This window comes from Rutilus rutilus, assembly GCF_951802725.1.
Source record: "Rutilus rutilus genome assembly, chromosome: 14".
Lineage (NCBI taxonomy): Eukaryota > Metazoa > Chordata > Actinopteri > Cypriniformes > Leuciscidae > Rutilus > Rutilus rutilus.
Window position 1 is genome coordinate 4,334,212 of NC_140219.1, and position 24,003 is coordinate 4,358,214.

The 24,003-nt window shown below is 37.3% G+C and overlaps 1 protein-coding gene across 2 annotated transcripts in view; it reads left to right on the forward strand.

The window, feature by feature from the left end:
- diaph1 (diaphanous related formin 1) overlaps nt 1-23,149 on the forward strand; it is a 113,024-nt gene extending 89,875 nt beyond the window's left edge. For both annotated transcript variants that reach the window (XM_084430594.1, XM_084430595.1), the window contains 10 exons: nt 3,690-3,788; nt 3,905-3,999; nt 6,120-6,221; nt 6,302-6,541; nt 10,074-10,203; nt 10,683-10,806; nt 11,123-11,288; nt 12,072-12,213; nt 14,886-14,975; nt 21,272-23,149. In XM_084430594.1, coding sequence (XP_084286720.1) covers nt 3,690-3,788; nt 3,905-3,999; nt 6,120-6,221; nt 6,302-6,541; nt 10,074-10,203; nt 10,683-10,806; nt 11,123-11,288; nt 12,072-12,213; nt 14,886-14,975; nt 21,272-21,459 — 1,376 coding nt within the window. In that variant the 3' untranslated portion in view covers nt 21,460-23,149. The remainder of the gene's footprint in view (nt 1-3,689; nt 3,789-3,904; nt 4,000-6,119; nt 6,222-6,301; nt 6,542-10,073; nt 10,204-10,682; nt 10,807-11,122; nt 11,289-12,071; nt 12,214-14,885; nt 14,976-21,271) is intronic.
- The last annotated feature ends 854 nt before the right edge of the window (nt 23,150-24,003 follow it).

Here is a 24,003-nt window from a genome sequence, read left to right on the forward strand (position 1 = left end):
AGAACAAAGTTTCAAATTCAAAAGTAACAGATTCCCTCAAGCTGCGGCAGGAAAGTAAATCCACAAAAGAGAGATTGTATTTATAACAAAAGCCTCAGTAAAATATAAGAAATGACTAATTGATTCCTCAGAAAGTCACACTCAGTGGACATTAAGACCGTGGCGTGTCTGTTCACTAGACTGTTATAAATGTTAAGTTTTAGTATAACGTTTAGTATAAACTTTTCTCCATGTTTCGAAACCAAAAACTCCCTGAAAGGGGAATGAGGTAAAGTTTGGTGTTTTGCAATAAGTTTAGTGTAAGATTAGTCTGCAGTGTGTGTGTGCTGCCACTAGAGGCGCCAGCGCTCCACCATAAACTTCTACAGAACAAAGGAGGCTGTCAGCAATACACTTTAGACTAAAAATAATCTGGAATGAAAGAGAGAGAGATGAAAGAACAAAGTTCCTCTTTGTGTGATTGAATTGTATTGAGCTTGTGGTTGGTTTGCTGATGAGGTGGAGTTCACTTGCTTACACTTTAACATGCTGGACGAGTGTGTGTGTCTGTCTCTCACTGGGAACTCCATCGCATAAACTCTTGCCTTGTATGGGAAAAGAAGAATGTGTGTGTGTGTGTGTGTGTGTTTAAACTGAGATCAGGAGTTCCAGAAACAGCAGACATGATGTCTGTGGCTCTTGCTTGACTGTTAAACACAGAAAAACAATCATTTTAATGTAAGACAGACAAAGAGACGGACAGAAGTGGAAAGACAGCTGGACACAGAAATAACCACAAACTTTCTGCTGTGTGTGTGAATAGTTTAGGGTGTTTATAGTTACTGTCATCAGAAGAGAGCTAAATGTGACCAAACCTCCCTTTAGGAACAGTTTCATCTTTTGGATATATATATATATATAATGGCATGTCAGTGATATGTCCTCATTTCGTGGTGTGTGTGTGTGTGTGTGTGTGTGTGTGTGTGTGTGTGTGTGTGTGTGTGTGTGTGTGTGTGTGTGTGTGTGTGTGTGTGTGTGTGTGTGTGTGTGTGTGTGTGTGTGAGCTATTTTGTATGAAGCAGCTGTGTACTGAGGCTGGATGCCATGAGAGGAAGATAAAAGCCCGAATGGATGAATAGACCTCAGGCAATACACAAATACAAAAGACAGCAGGACGTTTACAACACAATCCAGAAACAATAACATTAAAGAGCCTGTGTTTCATAGTTCCTGACTGAGCAAGCACACACACCCACACACACATACTTGTAAATGTAGTGTTAATGTAACACAGATGTGCTGTTGTCATGCTGCAGTTTTCATTGTGACCTGCAGAGGCGCCATTGGCTCATAAATGAGTTTTGGAATCTCATCTGGGGGTGTGTGTGTGTGTGTATGAGAGAGAGAGACCAGCAGCCATTTTGAATACAGATCCCATTTTATGAATCACAGGCAGTGAAATACAGAGGCTGTGTGTTCACTGGCTGAGCACATAATCAAACACACACACACACACACACACACTCACTGACCCACTGACAGACATTTCATAATCGCATTATGATGTTGGCGGATTCGTGAAATGATCTCGCTATCTAGCCTTCACCCTCTTTCTATTTTTTATTTTTATTTTTTTTAACAAATGCAAGAAGTTGCAAGTAGCCTATTTTAATTCTTAGGTATATAAAAAATATTTGTTTATTTATTTAAACATATTTGTTTATTAGTTAATGTACTCTAAAAATATATATCTGGAAGGAGTCATTTAAGAATTCAAATGAATATATTGAGTGAATTCAACATAATTAGAATAAGTTGAATTAACAGGCAGGACATTTACAAGAAGAAAAGATAAAAATACATGAACGAGTATGAAAATGTTATGAAATGTGCAATACCAGAAATCCTTGTCCTTGTGGGGACAAATTTTGGTCCACATGAGGAAAACAGCTTATAAATCATAGTAAGTGATGCTTTTTGAAAATGTAAAAATGCAGAAAGTTTTCTGTGATGGGTAGGGTTCAAAAACATGCAGTTTGTACAGTATAAAAATCATTGTGTTTATGGAAAGTCCCTGTAAAACACATAAAACTTGTGTGTGTGTGTGTAATGTAATCCAGAGCTGTTTCACTCTCTTGAGCGTTTCCATATGCTGCTGTAACTCAATACACACACACACACACACACACACTGATGCCAGAGACAAATGTACTGCTCTGAAATTAGGTATTTCAGAGAGAGAAAAAAAGTTTGAATGGAGGCTGAAAATGGAGGAGAGAAAGTATTGAGAGAGAATAAAGGACAGACATGGACAGAAGAGAATAACAGGCCAGACTGCAGATAGAGATGAAGATGTTTATCTGATCTTGATTGTGTTTCTTGCACTATGAACGAAGGAGATTATCACACACACACACACGAGCTGACGGTCATTTGACGCTGTGTGTGTCTGTGGTCCTTCTCTGGAGACTCGTCAGCAGTGTGAACTTTAGTCTTCACGTTTCATTGAAGCTGTTGAGCATTTGACTCTCTACCCTGACCTCTGACCTCCTCCTGCTCCCCTCACAGTCTCTCTTTAGATCAGAGATTCCAATACACTGATGGTGTGTGTGTGTGTGTGCGTGCGCACAGAGTTCTCTTTCTTTTTTGGATTAGATATTTCCTTAGATTTTTGAAGTTGAGTCTCTTATTATTATTATTATTTTTATTTTTATTTTTTTTTTTGTGGAAATTTGATCTATGAACTAATTTTATAACCATAACATCCAGGACAAATAACGTGCACATGATCTTTTTTTTTATTCAATATAAATGTTTATTTTTTTGCAGTTCACTAAAATGGTCCTGAGTTATTTTTGTCAACCAAAACTATTAAAACTTGTTTTCTGCTCTTTAAATAGAGCAGGGGAAAATGAAATATAAATATTAAATGAAAAACCTTGGCAAACTAAGTGAAATAAGCTTTCATTTAGTACTAAAACTAAAATGATTAAAACTTAATGAAAAACTTAAAATAAAAAAAATGCTGCCTTGGCAACTTACTGACATAATTAAGTTTACATTAAGTATAAAAAATAAATAATTTGATAATTACTCAAATTAAAATGAAAACTTTAAATAAAAAGTAATAAATACTATAATGCAGGGGTCCACTGAGGTCCCCGGACCTCGGTAATTTTTCTGTGTAGGCTATATAATGAAGGTAATAACATTAATGTGGAGTAGGCGGCAGTGATTCGCACATCGCAACGATAACCGACCTTTTCATCTGAGCTGCTTCACCGAGTGACCAGATGACCAATCAAATCACAGTGTGGCTTTAGGGCTTTATGTTCACAGAAGCGCGAGCCGAGCGCGAATTCCAGCGTGACGCGCTTCACGCTTGAGTAAACGGGCATACAGTGTGAGATGAGAGGCAAAACAGCTGTTTTAAGATAGAAGTTAAGCGACTGATAGAAATAATCAGTTTGTATGTATCTGTATCAATCAATCAAAGCTCAGCTTTGGGAAGGGAAGATATACAGATCAAGATAAAGAGACAGAAAAGAAGATGGAGATGGAGATGAGAGAGGGGGGGGGGTCTCCAAACACCTTAAAATGCACATGTCAAATACTGTGTCCAGCCCTACAGAAACATCATTTTCAGAATCTGAGGCCACTTTCTTAAACACAACGAGTAATTAACCACCCTCTCTTTTGTGCATTTCTAGTTAAGAAAGATCAAGAGGGATCTGAAGAGAAGAAAAACGCTCAGAAGAAGAAGGTGAAGGAGCTGAAGGTGCTCGACTCCAAAACATCCCAGAATCTCTGTGAGTAGCAGCCCGAGCACGAACGTTCATTCAGACGAGAAATATCTCACTAGCTTAACACAGTCATTTATAGTGTTGTTTGCTCAGAACTGTGTGTGTGTGTGTGTGTGTTGCAGCTATATTCTTGGGTTCAAACAGAATGCCTTATGAAGAGATGAAGAATGTCATCCTGGAGGTCAACGAGAAAGTTCTCTCTGAAAACATGGTGCAGGTATGAAAGAGTGTGTGTGAAAGCGCTCGTATTGATTGAGTGGATCTTTGATGTCTGTTTGACATGAAAGTTCAGTTCATTTCTGAACTCTGTTGCGCGTCAGTGAACCACACTACATGAAAACAGGGTTCAGTTCACGTGCTTCTGGACCGGTCAAAATGATTGTGAAAGCAATCCGGCCTAACTTGAGGAAGTGAGCTGATAACATCTAACATCTGATAATGTACATCCAGACGGTTTTAAACCCGGTCAGGATGATAAGGACCCTGACGCGAAGGGCCCCGGGACCCCGCTTATTACACAGCTACTTGCCACATAAGTAAATAATTAGGCACGAAATATAGACTTGAGTTTAAATATTTAAAGGTCAAAGCTTCCACAAAGAAATAAGTTGCTATAGCAAGCAGGGAAAATGTAAGGGATGCGGTACCAGAGGTCGTGTTAACCAAAACTTTTCTGTCATTTACTGCATTTTTTTTAGCAGTAACAGAAAAATCTGAAGGCCGTTCGTCATTGATCGTCATCGCGCTTTATTGGACAAACGTTCATGATGAAAAGTGATGCACAGTCTTTGTTCAACTTTCTCTCCATATATAAATAAATGCATAATCTATGCTTGTCCTGTAAGTGCCACTGCGAAAGTCAAACTTGACCTCTGTACGGTACAGTCAAAGCACTTATTACACTGTATTTCACCACTTATTTAATAATTATGGGGATAAGAGATACTGATTTGAGATTAAACGGTTTTAAAATCTTTCCTGTTATTTTATAATCCATTACAGTGTACCAAACAATCATTGCATAAGGGCAGCAACTGCGTTTGTATGAAACAAGAGAGCGAGTCTGTGATAACTGTACTCAGAATATTTTATTAGCTCACCAAACGCAAATCTTCCACGAGGAAAAAACGTTCCTAGGAAACGTAAAGCACCGACTTACCTGGATGAGCCTGTGTTATCAGTTTTTATCGGTTGTTATTGGGGGATACATAGCGCTGGATGGCTCAGTTGACCAATCAGAATCAAGTATTCCACAGAGCCATGTAATAACCACTGATAACATACTTTGACCAGCATAAAATAATGCATGTCTTTTTGCTTCATGTCTCCTGAAGTCCTAAAAGCTTGTGCTTTTTTATTATTATTTGTTTGTTTACGAGTACACAGAAAAATGAAGCCATTATCACTAGAAAACTAACGAGATCACAATAAATTTGGTCAACAGAAAATATGACGAATATTGAGCTTGGATAAACATTTATTGTTGGCTTGCTGTTGTTTAAAGCAAGACCTTCAAGTTTACAGTCCTGGGATCCTTAATCTTTAAAATGCAGCAGGATTCAAGTCCACATGAAATCAAAATAGCTATTTTGGGTCTTATTGTGAATGAACCATCACTGCATGTTATTTAAAAAAAAAAAAAAAAAAAACTTTAAAATCTTTTATCAAAATGTAATGACTGCTTCTGAAGCAACTTTCCTTTTTGATGACATCAGTCCCTTTTATTTTTTTTATTGCCACCTTCATACCGAGTCACTCGTCTATCATCATGATATTAATCAAGTCCCACTTTTTTTAATACTCTGTTTCATCTCATAAATGTATTGAAGCTTGTTTCTGCCAATGAAAAAAAAAAAAAAAAAGGTAATTGCGACTTTTATCTCACAATTCTGACTTTTTTCTCACAATTGCGAGTTCACTTTTGAACTTTTAAAGTCAGAACTGTGAGATGTAAAAAAAACACGTTTTTTTTTCTAAGAATTGCATGTTTAAATCTTGCAAATCTGACTTTATATCATGCAATTCTGACTTTATTTCTCCCAGTTGCGTGTTATAAAGTCAGAATTGTGAGATATAAAGTCTTTTTTTTCCTTAGAATTGGACTTTATTACTCACAATTGAGAGTTTATATCTCACAATTGCGACTTTATATCATGCAATTCTGACTTTACATCTCGCGATTCTGTGAAATAAAGTCAGCATGTCTCCAATGAAACCTTCCAATCTGTGTGTGTAAAGTTTTGGTAGGCGAACCAAAATGGACAAAACCGGTGAAACTGGTGAACCACTTTTCCTGAGTGGTTTTCTAGTGGTAAACAGCTACTGTGTGTGTTTCAGAGTTTGCTGAAGCTGCTGCCGGAGCAGGAACAGCTCAACACATTGACAGAGCTGAAAGACGAGTACGAGGAGCTGGCTGAGTCGGAACAGTTCGGAGTTGTGGTGAGAAACGCACACAGTACTGACTTCTCTCAAACACAATCACACAGAGACAGAGAGAGCATGTGTGTGTCTGTCTCCAGATCAGTTCAGTGAAGCGTCTGAAGCCCCGTCTGAGCGCCATCCTCTTCAAGCTGCAGTTCGAGGAGCAGGTGAATAACGTGAAGCCTGAAGTGGTGGCGGTGACGGCCGCCTGTGAGGAGCTTCGGAAGAGCGAGGGATTCGCCAAACTGCTGGAGATCACGCTGCTGCTGGGAAACTTCATGAACGCAGGATCGCGCAACGCCAAAGCTTACGGATTCAGCATCAGTTACCTGTGCAAGGTGATGTCCTGATCTGCTATGCGATGAACACTACATTTTGTGTGCATTTGATGCGTTTAGCAACTAGCTCATCTAGCATATTGGAAACACTTTACAATAAAAACATCCCAATAGTTAACATTAGTTAATGCATAAACTAACAATGAGCACAATCATTTGTTACAGTATTTATTAATCTTTGTTAATGTTAGTTATAGGAATAGTTCACCCAAAAATGAAAATTATTCCATAATTTACTCATCCTCAAGCCATCCTAGGTGTATATGACTTTCTTCTTTCAGACGAATACAATAGGAGTTATATAAAAAAAATATCCTGGCTCTTCTAAGCTTCATAATTGGAGTGAATGGTACCTTATTTTTTGAAGCCCAAAAAGCACATTCATTCATCATAAAAGTAATCCATACGACTCCAGTGGGTTAATAAAGGCCTCCTGAAGCGAAGCGATGCGTTTTTGTTAGAAAAATATATATTTTTTATAACTTTATAAACTATAATCACTGGTTTCCGGTAACGGCCGTATGCGGGTCTAGTTCCGGCAGAAAAGTGACCTCTGAACCGCCTCCATTGTTGCAGGGGCGGTGCCAGATAATTTTTAACGCATGTGCTGAGGGGGTGCTAGATCATTGACAGGGGGAGCTGCGCAATTATAGCATGCATATATATATATATATATATATATATATAGAGAGAGAGAGAGAGAGAGAGAGAGAGAGAGAGAGAGAGATACTATTAATAAATGAGCAAAACTTGGCCACTAAATATTTAATATTCAATTATTTTAATGATCACAATTAAAGTTTTAATTTTATTAAATTGAACAAGCGCAACATTCAGCATTCAATCAAATTCTAAAAGATTTATTATTAATAATAATGTTATTTCAACATAATATCTCGTTATTTCGACATATGTGTGTGCAACAAGCAAGATGTGCATTTGTAAATCCGGTGATGAGTGCATTGATTTTTATTAATAAACTAGTGTTTTCTGTGTCAGTGTCGGCTGCAAAGATGAAGTTGACGATCGCCATATTCGTAGTGAACGCGCCTATAGAGAGAAATGCACATAATGGATTACATAATCGGAGAGTAGCCTATTTCTTTTCGTTTTGAATTATTTCGTTTAAAGACATTTCAAGCTTTGTGTATTTGATGTATTTCTCATGTCTGTGAAGCATATGAGTTTCGGTTAAGTTAGGATGAGATGCGCTCCAGTTAACGTGCAATGCGGGCGCCTCCATGATTATATTTGCTTCTTATTTATTCAATCCAGGCAATTGGTTGATGAAAAATGTATTAAAATTAAGATACAATTTATACAAAACGAAATTCACTTTAAAGTAGTGCTGCACGATTAATCATATCGCAATCGCAATTATGATTATATGATTATATGACGTAAAATGCTGCGATTTTATATTAAATAAACAAATTAACGCTGTTAACGCAATTAACGCAGCATCCGTTAATTTTTGCCATCCTTTGGCTAGTATTACATGATCCCGCTCTAATTCATGCAAATGCTTTTAAACCATTCATGCGCGATAAGACAAAAAAGAACGCGCTGTCAGTGAATGTCCTCCTGACACACACACACACACACACACACGACCGATAGATAGACGCGCGCCAGTATCGTACAGACAGTGTGGCCAAAATGAATGCGCTGCCTGTGAATGTCCTGACTGTGACACACAGAAAAACTCGCGCTAATATCGTGCGTGCGCACAAAACAGCATGCCAGAATACAGTTCTCTTTCGAGCTTGAACGAACAATAACACACACAATTATGTGTGTACAAAAAATGTCTTTTTGTCGAGTATCTTCATAACATAAGAGTAGTCTTATGATGAACGTGAAGAGTTGTGACTCGTGAGAGAACGAGGCGCGTGTGAGATCCGCGTCTCTGACAGCAGCGGCTGGTCTTAAAGGGACAGTACACAGTAGCCACTAATTATATCTGTCGCTAAAGTTAATCAAAGAACATAGGGAACAGAGAAAAACACTCACTGCTCTTGACTAAAGAACTTTTTTCTTCACTAATCTGTGTGTGCATTTATTTTCCTTGAGAACCAAGCAAGTTGACTCATGAAACCATTTGATTAATATATCGCATATCGCAATCGCAATATTGACCTCTATTATCGCAATATGACATTTTCCCCAAATCGTGCAGCCCTACTTTAAAGAAAGGCTTTCTACAAAACAAAACTTAATGAAGTGGTCAAAATCATATCTGACCCACTCCATGTCTCATATTGCACATCCTATCTTACTCGTGCTGTTCACTTTTCATAATCAACATAGATGGAAAAAAATAACATAATATTTTAACAAATATGAAACTAAATGTGCTTTTTTAATGGCTACAACAGTATAGTAGGCCTACAGACTCTCTATTTGTACAAATTGCTGCACATTCATTTACTTCTGAATTTTGCACACACAAGTTGAAAGGCATTTGTTCAAATCAAGTTCACGGATAATTGTGCGTGCATTTATTAATCATTATGATACTAAAATCATAACAAAGTAGGCTATGCTATGTACAAAAAATCAGATGAGCCCAGAATATGAACGCAACGTTTAATTACACGTTAAGCATTTTCCTCCCATAGAAAACCATTATAAGAACGCTTAATGTGGCTTAATGCAGATTAGAATGTCCCCTTATTATGTCAAAATATCGAGTTATTATGTCGAAATAACGAGATATTATGTTGAAATAACGACTTAATATCTCGAAATAACAAGATAAGTTTTCTTCTTTTTTTTGTTTCAAAATGCGGTTCAGGGCTTCCATAGAATACAGCCTGAATATAATTGCTTCCAGAAATTATTTTTGGGGGTGCTTTGGACTTTCTTGGGGGTGCTGAAGCACCTGCTAGCCCCTCCCTAGCGCCGCCCATGATTGTCGTCTTGAGTTTTCTTCCGGGAACGAACACGTCACAATATTCCTCATTTAAATAATTCATGCGCAGAATAAAGGGGCGGGGCCTGGTTGAGTTAGTTAGTAGTGTGTTAAACTGGTGGTTATGGTAAGGGGAGGGACATTTCCCAAACACACTCGAAGCGCTCAACCAAGCACAACACACTGATCCAGCCGACCAATCAGAGCACACTGTGCTTTTCAGAAGGAGGGGCTTCATAGAGACAGGAACTAAACAGAGCGTTACTGACAGACTGGGAAGAGACGAGCTGCAACAATGGAGAATATGAGGAAAAAAATGTGCTTTTTGAACAATCAAGCATGAAAACTTATTCTAGTAGAGCTCAAAAACAAAATTAAGACTTTAAAAAAAAATAGAGCTTTAACTAATGTTAACAAATGGGACCTTAAATTGTTACCAACATATGTAATGATTCTCCCTATGGGATGGATTTGTGTTGCCCATGCCTTTTATTGCACAAACATTGGAAATTAATGCGTGTGATTGCTAGTGAGAACACATTTTGTACCTTTTTTGTAGAAAGTGCCTGATGTGTTAGTCCCCACAAAGTAAATAAATGTGTGTATGTGTGTGTTTAGTTGAGAGACACTAAATCAGCAGATCAGAAACAGACTCTCCTGCACTTCCTGGCGGAAACATGTCAGGAGCAGTACCCTGAGGTCATGACCTTCCCAGACGAACTCATCCACGTGGAGAAAGCCAGCAGAGGTCAGTCTCAGTCCCGTCTTCACGTCACTGATGATGCTTTCCTTATTCTATATACACTACCATTCAAAAACGTTTTTTTTTTTTTTTTTAAAGAAATTAATACTTTTATCAAAAGTGACAGTTGACATTTGTCATGTTACAAAAGACTCTTTTTCAGTTTCCTCAAAAATATGAAGCAGCATAACTTTTTCCAACATTGATAATAAATCAGCATATTAGAATGATTTCTGAAGGATCATGTGACACCGAAAACTGGAGAAATGATGCTGAAAATTCGGCTTTGATCACAGGAATAAATTACACTTTACAATATATTCACATAGAAAACAGTTCTTTTGAATTGTTATAATATTTCATAATATTACTGTTTTTACTGTGTTTTGATCAAATAATGCAGCCTTGGTGAGCAGAAGAGTCTTCTTTCAAAAACGGTCAAACGAGGTATGTTTTTTATAAAACAAATTCTCTCTCTCTCTTAGTGTCGGCAGAGACGCTCCTGAAGAATATAGATCAGATGGGAAAGCAGATTACAAACCTGGAGAAAGACATTGAGACGTTCCCCCCTCCGCAGAGCGACAAGGACAAATTTGTGGAGAAAATGACCATATCCTTTATTCCCCCTGACCGGAAGTGTCACTTTGGCTTCCACTGTCATTTCTGCAAAAAATAATGTTATATAAATACGGTGTCAATGATCCATTGTGATGTCACATCCTGTTTGGGTTCTAGTTGAAGTGTGCCGTCCTGTGAAGGTCATCCATTACGGAAGTTTGGGAGGATGTTTGTTTTAGTACTTGCTCTCTATTTGGGGAGAAAAACAACTAATTTCATGCGTTTTTAATAATGATTTATAAATATAAATATAAAAGCTGATCCCTGTGTAAGTGATATTGAGTGTTTTTCTTAACGGAGTCCTGTACAGTTTTGTATCGTCGGCTCGTGAGCAGTTTGAGAAGATGCAGCTGATGCACGAGAACATGGAGAAGCAGTACGAGGATCTGGGCAAGTTCTTTGTGTTCGACCCTAAAAAGATGAGTCCAGAGGAGTTATTCGGTGACCTCAACAACTTCAGGACCATGTTCCAGGTGAGATCACCACCGGCAGTGCACAGAAAACTGGCCAGTATTTACCTTGGAATAAATATGGAAGCTTTTGTTCCCAAAATTCTTACACTTGTGTGTTTGTATCTCACAGTTCTGACTTTATTCACCTTTATTCACAATCACTGTTTTCTGTGATTGTGTGGGCACTTCTGAATAACAACATGCAGTAAATGGTCAAAAAAAGAAAGAAAAAAGAAGCTGAATAACTCTAAATTCTGATTTTATAACTCACAATTGCACGATTTTAACTTTTGTAACATGATAGATGTCTTTACTCTCACTTTTGATCAATTGAATCCATCCTTCCTGAATAAGAGTATTAATTTATTGTAAAATATGAGTTTAAATCACTCCAAACTTTTAAACCGTAGTGTATTTATATTTCTGTGTAGAATCAGTGCTAGCCCCTAAACATGGGTGTTAGTGTGTGTGTGTGCGTGTGAGTGTTTGCATTCATGGGTGCGAGTGTGTGCGCATGTGTGTGTGTGTGTGTGTGCAGCATATGGTTCAGTCATCAGTCTGTTTAGTATATTAAAACAGATTTTGTCTAGACATACTTGCATTCTCTCTGTCATAAAGGGAGCAGAGACTCCATGTCAAACACACACACACACTTTATGATCTTATCTGTGCTGTGATTTCATCTGTTCATCATAACGCTTTCTAACTTTACATTCTCCTTCAGCTGAACAAACAGAAGAAGATCTGAATCCGAGATCTTGAGTTCAACTCGTCACCTCACTGCATGCATGTGCTTTTTTACAGCAAGCGGTGAAAGAGAACCAGAAACGGAAAGAAGCAGAGGAGAAGATTCGCAGAGCCAAACTGGCAAAAGAGAAAGCGGAAAAAGAGAAAGAGGAGAAACAGAAGAGAATGAACGCTGGACAGATACTCAACATCAATGATGGTAAAGATTCAGTGTGTGTGTGTGTGTGTGAAATGGACATGGACAATGGAATACTACATCTACCATAAATGATCTCTCTCTCTCTCTCTCTCTCTCTCTCTCTGACCTACTTTTCTCGTCTGGCTGTAGTTTAAAACTTTTGGGGCCACTTATTACTGCAGACCTATGTGTGTGCTTTTGAGGGAGGTTGACACAAAAAGATGTTAATAAGGTCTCATTTGTTAATATTAGTTAATTCATTAGCTAACGTCAACTAAATTTGATCAATATATTTACATATTTTATTAATCTTTGTTGATATTAATTCTGTTTTTCATTGTTCATGTTAAGTCATTATCTAATCATAATGGATAACTTTTGATAGTTCTTATAAATGTTGACTAAAAATTAAGATTAATAAATGCTGTAGAAGTATTGTTTATTGTTAGTTCATGTTAACCAATGTAGTTATTTATCAAGTTTTTTATTTATGAATTATATAATTATAAAATATAATTTCTATTACTTATTTATTCTTTTTTCTTCATATTTTTGTTCACCTTTAATTTATTTTTATTTCAGTTTAGCTTTAGTAACTTTAGTTATTTAACTTATTTAATTTGAGTGAGATGCCAAGGCAACATTTCTCTTTTTAGTTGAAGTTTTTAATATAGTTTATATATATATATTTCAGCTTTAGGTACCACGATAACTGGTAATTTATGAGGTTTGATTTGCATACAGGTGGCTGATTTGAAAGTCGGTTGAAAGAACACACATATAACACACACACACACACACACGTATGTTCTTTCCAGAAGACTACAGAGATCTGCATGCATGTCATCTGTTTGTTTCCTATCTCTCTCTCTCTCTCTCTCTCTCTCTCTCTCTCTCTCTCTCTCTCTCTCTCTCTCTCTCTCTCTCTCTCTCTCTCTCTCTCTCATACACACACACACACACACACACACACACACACACACACACACACACACACACACACACACACACACAGAGGGTTCATTGAACTCTCAGGGTTGAACATTTGAAATGTTTGGCCTCGACATTCCCACATTCTCAAACACACACATGTTATCTTTAGTTTAGCAGTCAAACCCTGAGAATTAGATAAATAAAAAGCGTTTCCCACATTAGTCTCCGCAGTTCCTGTGGACGGTCAGTAGGTGTCAGTGTTGTGTGATAGATTCTCTGTGTGTGCAGACAGATGTCAGACAGATGTGATGGTCAGTACTGTGATGATGCTCATGTGCCTCTTCACATTAGAGTGTTTAATGGCAGATATTCATACAGATTCATCCAGAACGTGTCATGAGGGGCACTGAAGCGCTTCACTAACAAACAGGGTTACATTGTGTGTCCTTTACAAAAACTGACCGTGGTAAAGAAGAGTTCCTACCAAAATACCCCACTTACTGGGCATGAATGATGCATGAGTTTATGACACAGAACTGAACTGTTAAAATATCAAGATTTTAGTGTATGATCATTGATGCTGTAATTGGTCACCACGTATTCATCAGATTAGTTTTTATTTATTTTTTATATTAAATAAAATGTATTAATTTTAAATATGTTTAAAAAAAATTAAATTATAAAACAATTAATAATAGAAATGTTTCATGAAACCATGGTCTTTAGACTGACACAATACTGGAGGGAAACACTTATTGTGTCTGTTCTAAAATATAACTCTTAATTTTTCTATTTTCCAGTGATATTATAAGTATTAATATAATATATATATTTAATATGTAATATGCAGCAGGGAGAAAATCTCAGCAGATCAGATGTGCTGTTCCTATAACACACCTCACGGTGGTGTGTGTGCACTGCAAACAGCTCTCTGTGTGTGTGTGTGTGTGTGTGTGTGTGTGTGTGTGTGTGTGTGTGTGTGTGTAAGAGAGAGAGAGATCTAGGTTGTCAGGTCAGACGCATAACCATCTGGCTGCAGATTTTCTGGGGATTACAGTGAGACTAGGGGTGTTTGTGTGTGTGTGTGTGTGTGTGTGTGTGTGTGTGTGTGTGTGTGTCTGTGTCTGTGTGTGTGTGTGCCCGTTTATGAAGGATGCTGTGTGTGTGTTTATTGGGGGAAGTGTGTGTGTGTGTGTGTGTGTGTGCGTGCTTGCCTGTGTGTTTATGGGGGGCAGGGAAATTAGATCCATAAATCTTTAACCCCATGTTGTCCAGAGAGGATGTGATTGAAACCATCTGTCTACACACACACACACACACACACACACACACACACACACACACACACACACACACACACAGCACAACCCTGAAATCATTCACCATATCAAGTGGATTAAAATCAAGCCACATGCTTTTAACAAACAATTTTACACAAACAAAATATTTTCAGAGCATACAGTCCTTCCCATCATGTGTGTGTGGTTCAGTTATGTAGGTCAACAGTGTGCATCAGTGTGTGTAAGGTAGGGGGCGCTGTCTTCTGTAACTGGTGTCTCTGAGGATGTTTACATTCCCATGATCCTTTGCTCCTCTCTCATCTGATGTCACTGTGGCTGAGACTGCTGCTCTCTGGTTCTACAGTTCTGCATGTGTTTCAGCAGTAATATTCATATGAGTGTGTGTGTGTTTCAGATAGTGATGATGAGACCATTATTGATGTATAATATTAATAGTGGGTTTTTTTTTGTGTGTTTCAGATGGAGATGAGACTGGTATCATGGATGGTCTGTTGGAGGCGCTGCAGTCTGGAGCCGCTTTCAAGAGGAAGAGAGGACCACGACAAGCAGGTAACACACACACACACACACACACACACGTCATTACAGTTAAATTGTCAGATGTGCAGTTATTGCTGGTATAGTTTCAGTTGTGAAAAACTTACACAGTAACAGACAAAAGAACAACTACACAGAAACTGGACACACACACAGGTTTGTGGGTTTGATTTCCATGGAAAGCATGATGAAATGTGTCGTTTAAATTCAGTGTAAGTTGCTTTGGATAAAAGTGTCTGCCCAGTGCATAAATGCAAATGTACAGTAGCATTCAAAAGTTTGGGGTAAAAAAAAGTTAATACATTTATTCAGCAATCTATGCATTAATCAAACGTAACATTACAAATGCCTTTTACTATTTTACTATTTCAAATAAATTCTGTTTCTGGTCATCAAAGAATTCTGAAAAAAAGTATCACCGTTACTACAAAAATATGAAGCCGCATTCATAATAATCATAAATGTTTCTTGAGCATCAAATCATCATATTAGAATGATTTCTGAAGGATCATGTGACACTGAAGACTGGAGTAATGATGCTGAAAATTCAGCTTTGATCACAGGAATTACTTATATTTTAAAATATATTCATATTATATTTTTAAAATATATTAACATTGCTTTTTTTTTTTGTATTTTTGATTAAATAAATGCAGCCTTGGTGAGCGGAAATACTTTTTTCAAAAACATTAAAAAAAAATCTTACATACCCCAAACTTTTGAACAGTAATGTATTTTTTTTAAGGAAAACATGAATTCAGTGTGTTTCAGTAGATTGATATATAGTTCAGAATTACAGTTGTACACACACTGTGTTTTATGTTCCCTCTCTTCACTGTATTTTAGACTTACAAATAGTGTGGAGCAGCGATGTGTGTGTGTGTGTGTGTGTGTGTGTGTGTGTGTGTGTGTGTGTGTGGATCTGTTGTTGAATGAATCCAGATGTGCTGCTATGTGGCAATAATGACCGTACACACAATCCCCCCCTCTCTCCGCCTCCACATTCCCGCGCTTTTATCTTTTGAATTTAGTTCCTCAGTAACTCTTTTTCTGTTTTCCCCTGTTTTCCCTCCTTTATATTACATCTCTTCTCTCTGATCATTTTTTACTTCACCATCTTATATTCCCTCTCTTTCTCTCTCATAAGTTTATTTCTCTGTATCTCTGTACAGTCTTTACTCTGTTTACTTTGCTGCTTCAGACCCTATATTTTCCTTGGGATCGAATCAAAGTGTGTGTGTGTGTGTGTGTGTGTGTGTGTGTGGCATGAGTCATCAGTGGTGTTTTGTATTTTTAGCTTTTCTGAAGCAGCCTCCACACAGGCTATGTTCCAAAACCTAGTGAGCTCCCTACCTAGACAGCATGTTAAGGCGTCCTCAATGCATTAAAGGTTGTTCCAGAATGATGCTGCCTTTTAAAATGCTTTGAGTTAGTGAGTTATAGCCTTTGTAGACGTTTCAAATCATTTCGAATGCTGCCTTTGAAGGGAGCTGCCTATGTAGACGGCACAAACGGAGCAACACACGGCACATGTGACTCAACCCCTAAACATATGCCACACACACATACCAACACACACCCATTCTGCCCACTTGTGCATTCTGCATATGTATGCGTTCACTCAAACACACACACAGTGTAGATGCCTTTAGACAGACCGCAGGCATGCAGTGTGGAGACAGGAGACGCCCTGTAACCTCTGACCTCTGACCCTCTGCATAATGAGTCATCAGCCAATCAGAGAGATGCTGAGCGACTGACGGCAGCTGCTGCTCTACAGACACTTACAAATACACAAAATGCATTTAAGTTGTGAATGCATTCATAAAAACACCTCATCACTGGCATAAATCTGTGTTTAGTATATTAGAAGAAAACAATCTAAAAATAAATAGAGTAATAAATAAAGATATATAATATATAAATATATATTATTAAATATTGTATAATAATATATAATAAAGATATATATATATATATATATATATATATATATATATACATATACATATATATACATAAATATGTAGATAATATATATACTTAATCTAAAAAATAAAGTTTGCATATGTTTTTTGTTGAATATCACATTTGATACATCAGGCTTTTATGGCTCATATTATCAGATATAGTGAGAGTATAGAGCTCATACTTGACGAGGAAAAAACACCCATATTTTATTCAGAGGCACAAACTGATCAAAAAATATGAAATTTAGTGCAGATGCTGATATTTATTTGGCCAAAAAGTCAGATTAAATTCTGATGCTTGTAATGCAAATCAATGAGACTTTATAACAGTATAGAAGACTATAAACATAAAATGCTTATGAATATCAGTCGTCACTCTATATCTCCAATAATATGTCTCAGTAAGATGATATTTGAATGCTTAGTTTTATGATCAATGCAATGCAATACAATACAATGATGATTTAGAGATGAACAAATAAACCTTCCTCAAAAGCCTGATGATCATATTTGATACTCACACAGATTTAAAAAAAAAAATATATATATATGGATAAACAAGAAAACCCAAGTTGTTTTAGACCAGTAAGTGTTCATCTTTAAATATTACTAAGAAAAGTTATACGTTTACTTTTGAAAAATCAGTAATAACACATGAAGCACAAGCTGAAGCGTCTTACTATTAAAGTAAAAGGACTTTTATTTGTTAAAGAAACAACTTTGTCATATCAAATATGATACAGCAGTCTCTATAGGGTACAATTGTCAAAACGGTCACACACTCCTCGGTAGAGGATAATGGATGTTAGTCAGGATAGACACCATATTTCATCAAGGAAAACAAGGATGTTTCCAGAAACTTTCCAGTGGTCAAAAAAATGTTTGACCCTTTTTAGGTGTACTAAAGAGCACACACTAATCCTAGTCTCACATGCTTTTTAGGACTGAAAGTATGCAAATTGGGATGTAGCTGGTGTGGGTGTGTCTGTTTTTAGACTCTTCATTAATATACACACATCTGCCGTGTCGTGACCCCACACACACACTCCTGACTCCTCGGCGAAAGACACACACTTCAACATAAAAGACACACACAGACTAATACAAAGAGCCAGAGACGCACCCTGTGCCCATCACACAATATCACTTTATAGAGACACCAACTCACAAACACTCTGCCAGATGTCCACAAAACACACACACACACACACACACACTCTCCTTTGTCCATCTCACAAACACTGAGACAGACACACCCTCTCTTTAACCATCCTACAAAAAGAGCAACACACACACTCCTGTTGTCAGCAGAACAATACCACACACTTAATCTTGTTAGACGCACCACATTCTCACTCGTTTTTCAGTACAAATATATAAGCATTCTTACATCAAGGTTTTATTTACTTGAGGGAAAAAAATAAAATATAAAAATTAAGTGCTTAAAACAGAAATGGAGTAAGAAACAGTCTTGTTTTCGCTTTGAATTCAGTTTATTTTTCTGACCCCATTAGCAGATATTTCTTACATTTTTTAGAAAACAAGATTTAATATAATTTTCCTTCCCAAGTAAATGCATATTGCTTTAATAGTGTTTAGAAATATATATATATATATATATAGGAAGGTCCAAAATCCACATGAAGCAGGAGGAAAATCATTATCTTCCTCGTGTATATATATATATATATATATATATATATATATATATATATATATATATATATATATATATATATATATATACACGAGGAAGATAATGATTTTCCTCCTGCTTCACAGTGAGCTCAACACTTCCTAACACTGTGAAATCATTCTTATTTTTAGCTTCATTACCCTGATGATAATTATCTCTGCTCTCTTTTTACACCCAGACTGTCTGAATCACACACACACACGCACTAGCAGCAGTAAGAAGTGTGACGAACAGTTCTGTTCATAAGTTTAGGATGCAAAACAAGACAGGAGAGTGTGAAGGTGGCAGAGTCTGTTCAGATGTGACTCAGTCATTATATGGGCCAGTTATATAATGTTTACTCTCTCTCACTCGTTCTCCACTGGTTAAAGAAGTTTGTTTTCTAAAACTGATCAGAATTAAGTGAGTTTGCTTATAACACACACACAAAAAAAACAAATATACATATGCCAATGGGATAATTAAAAATAAACTTGAACCCAAAATGTTTTGCCATAAAAAAAAAATCTGACCCCGCATTGGCAGATATTTTTCTAGTTTTAAGCCTAAACTCACTTAATTTTGATCAATTCTTTTGAAAATAAGACTTAATATCTTATGTTTTGATATTTGGAATAGAAAACAAGAAAAATACAGAAAAAAACATACTTTTTGCAGTGAAGTATGACAATTAACTTACACACATAGTGCTCTGTAGCCCCGCCCACAGTGAAATGTCATTGGTCCAAAATCCACATGACTGAATGTTAAAGGTGAAGTGGTTTCTGCAACACTAGTGGCACCTGGCGGAATTACACAAATAAAGCATATAAGCCCCTTTCATCCCTATCACATAACTGTAGGTTTTTTACAATAAAAGGTCCAACATACTAGCTATACTTTAAGCGGTGTTGCTATGCGTCATGAGTTAGCAACTTAGCAAAATCTGCGCTGTCCGTGTCATTAATGTTAAACAAAAGACAGACAAAATCACTCACTGCTCACTGAATAACTAGTAGTTTTAATAAGAATCAGTGTATATTTAATTCATACACTGAAGACTATGTAGTGTTTTAAAGTTTAATGACTATTTTGACTACTGATTGTTTAATGCAATACTGTGTTTTAAATTGTGCAAATAGATAAAGTCCATAGGCCTATTCCAGTCTGGATATTCTCCATTGTGCATCTCAAAATTAGGAAGATCACGACTCAGATCATGGATCGTGATGGTTTGTTATAAGATCGTGATTTTGTGAAGATTGCCCACCCCTACTTGAATGGGATACTAGTAGTATTTAATGAATAATAAACTGGGCTAAGAGAATGTTTTAACAAAACAAAAGGCTTCACCTTTAAACATCGTGTTCTGATTGACTGTTATTGTGCCTTTGCCTTTCTAGAACATGGTGTAATAATAGAAACTTGCCGTCATTTTATTGGTATTTTGGCTGAAACTATAGTTACAGCTGTAAATGTTTCGAAGGGTCCCATCTGTCTGACACTCATAACCTGAAGCTATAATCACACCCATAACGACTTTTCTCCTCAACAGACTCAGTGCTGTCCTTATCACAGCTCACACTGGACACCTGCTGGGTAACGTGTGTGTGTGTGTGTGTGTGTTCATCGCTCTGCATGCTTCGTTACAGATGTTTGTTCAGAGATTGTTATCAGTAGCACTGGGAATTCTGTGCGTGTATGTGTGTGTGGAATCATAGCTTCCTCTGCATGGTTGTGATTTGCATACAGGCTGGAGAATGTGAATGAAATATGACATTCTCAGACAATATTCTCATATTCTCACCGCAGGAGTTTTGTTCGGAAGCCGTTACTTGAGTGTTTAACTAGTGTGTAAACACTTGACAGTCTCCTACTGATCTAAATAAACCGACATGGCGGCCAGCGCACATAAATGATGACATATATGATATTCTGTGGCTCTCTCTTGTGTCAGGATATGAATCTGATGGGTGTTTATAGGAATATTTCAGGTTGTTTTCAATTATTAACTGCATGTTTTGAATAACCGCACAGACAATAAACCATACGAATTAAATTGAGTCAACATTAAACTAAATTAAGCTGAATAATGACACTATTATCTTTGTCAGAATGCTTTAGGGCTGAACTTGTATTCGTTTCATAACCGAAGAACTTTGCAACAATAATACTGTTATTTTCCTGTTTATTAATGTGAAGCTGCTTTGAAATTATCTGTATTGTATGAAGGGCTATATAAATAAATAAATAATTCCTGACTTGACACATCCTTCAGCTGCTGGACAGATTACAGTAAAAAAAATTACAATGATAATGCTGAAAAACATGCTTGATTCAGGCATATAACACATTTACACGTTAGGGATTTACCAACAATATGAGTTTTTACATTTATGCTTTTAAACTTCCAATCTGTTAAGCTTATCCTCTGTATTATTGTAAAATATGGTGAGTTTGGTTTCATAACTGAGGAACGAGTTCATTAATTTGAAAATAACTGGGAATATTCCTATAAAAAGGTAAGTTGTCGGTTGTTTTTGACACACTTTTAACCTTTGAACTCTCAACACCTGAGTGTGGCCTTCCCAGCATGACGTTTGACTTGCGTGAAACATCATTTATTATTATTATTTAGACTTTTATTTCCCGTTCTGTTTCAGCCAACAATCGGAGAGGAGCCGGTCACGCCGTGACGAACCTTCTCGCCAAAGAGCTTCTTCAGGAGAGCGCCCCGTCCAGTGCCACGAAAAAGACCCGGATGAACTCGGAGGACAGGAAGGAGTCGACTCCCGAGGACACGGGCTCGCTGGAGGATCTCTTAGAAGACGCTCCGTTACGCTCAAATTAAAGACTTCCTCCGCCGATCCTGCTGGATAAAAGACAGAATGTGTTTTAAGGGACCAAATCTGCGAGGGCGGGGCTCTCGCTAAGCCACACCCCCTTGAGTGAGTCCATACGGCTTCCTATTGGCCGTCACACAGGACGGGCGGTTTCGTCGTGTCACTTCACACTCATTTTGTCCTTTTCTAGCCTCTTTCGCTCTACACACAAGATTTGTTCATCTCTCTCATCTGCTTTTTCCAAGATTCCAAAGATTTGTGTATAGATTCAATTCCATTCCAAATTCAGCAGAGCGTCCTCTTTTCTCTGGGTTTCAGAACATCTGTTCTGCTTAAACTTTTTTTTATTTTGTTCTTGACTTTGAAACATATCACGTGGCTGAATGTTTGAAATAAGTTACGTTATTGTTCTCGAAACGCACAGTGCCAATAATGTCGAGCCCATAAATGCATGTTCGGTTGGTGTGTGCTCGAGGTGTTCCCACTGAGGTTCTGTAGCCCATCACGAGAGTTAAAGAAGGTCTGGTACCTGTTTCACGAGATGATGTCGTTTAAATCTCAAATCCACGTCGCTTATAAATCCGGTCTCGTCACGGTTTATGCATGCAATAAATGACTTCACAACTGTTTTATGAAATAATTGTTTGTTAATCGCTGCACTGCCTAAACTTTCATATACTCGTTTCAGTCGGTTTTTGCGACGTCCGTCGTGTGTTTTCGTGTTTGTGAAGTCCATCTACTGTTTACTGTAACTCACTCATTCTTCATCATCACAAGATATAGATCAATGTCATGTACATGGTTTAACTTACTGCCAGACAGTGAGGAAAACTCTTGCGTGTAAAAACTGTAAAATGCATTCATTTTGAGGGCAAAACTAACATTGAACAAGACCTTTGGCATTTATTTCTCTGGTGAATGGTTTGATCGAGTCAAATGTGAGGGACAATAGCAGAACTTCTGTCACTGATGCTGAAATATCTGTTCAAACCTGCACATAGATTGATCAGACTGGAGTCTTTCTCTCTGCAGTCTCCGCAAATATCCCTGTGTTTTACATCCCCAACAGACACTGTTCACAAGTCATAAACTGAGTTTCAGCTTTGCAATATGACGTACCTGAATGTTGATGTTGGCTGAATGTTTGAGAGTAGAGATCACTGTTTAAAGCCATAGCTCTGACTGCGTCCGTCAAGAAATCCTGAGATGTTTTCTTCCAGATCATACTATATTAAAACCATATATATGCGTTTATGTAATGTGTGTAAAACATGACGATTTGCTGCCTAGACACCATCACACCTGAAAGAGCTCGAGAACGTCCCGTCTTTTTTTCCCCCCAGAGTTTTTGAAGCCAAATTTCCAATTGTTGAGATTTTTGAGGACTGATTTTGGAGATCCTGCAGGCTTAAAGGCTTAAAGGTTGATCGTACTGATGCTTGTGCAAGTATACGGTTTCACTTTCTTGGAAAATCTGGATAAAGATCACTGGAAAAACAAAGAGACTTTGCGTTTTCTTTGTTTTGATGTTTTTTTATGAACAGTTTTTCTGTCATTTTTATTGTTGATTGTTTTACTGTAATAATAGAGATTGTATTGGTGAGATCATTTGGTCAAATTGTGTATGTTGCGTTTTGACTGTAGAGATGTTTATCCTGGTTATCTCTAAACCTACACCATTAAATCCTTTAATACTTATTCTGTTTTAGTGTGTGTGTTTATGAACAGATTTTGCTGAAAAGGCCCACAGAAGAAGAGCGAAACACAGGGCGGTGACAACCCTGGCCTGCAAGACAAAATTGTCAATAATTTCCAAAATGTGTGTTTTGGGGTTACGCTTGTAGTAACTGAAAAACATGGTAATACATATATAAGTGTTACTTTTGGGACTTTTTGATTAGTGTCATACATATATTTGTACAAAAAATGGACAAACTATATGTACTCCATTTATAATGAAATTGATGGCTCTATCCGACTGAAAAGCCGTAATGTAAACGCCTCGATCGACCCGAGCTCCATCCGAATGCAAACCGTTGAATCTGACTCTTCTCAATCGGATTAACATGCGCTTTACTTCATGCGAACGTGTGTGTTTATTTATGTCTTATGAACTGGTCAGTGGATGAGACTAAATATTTCCTAATAAAGCTCTTCTGGCATAAATGTGCACTGCACATGTGTTAAAGTTTTGTTCGGAATGCATTTAAAGCACATGTAAACGGATTGCAGTGTTCCTAAAGACAGAACTTTTAGAATATGAAATCCGATACAAATGTGTGGTAACATTTAAGGAACATGTGTGTGTGTAATTTGGTATGACGGGTACAGTATTTATTTGACATTCCTGTGTGTGCATCTGTGCGATGGTTTTGTGTCTCATGAGTGTGGAAAAAATGCAGCTATGATTTGGAATTTCCTCTCTGCAAATCCCAGACTCACACACACACACACACACACACACACACACAGTTCTCTGTTACAGCTCATATACAGACAGAGGTGCATTCCTCCTATAACACATGCGTGTCACACAAAGTCTAATGTCCTGT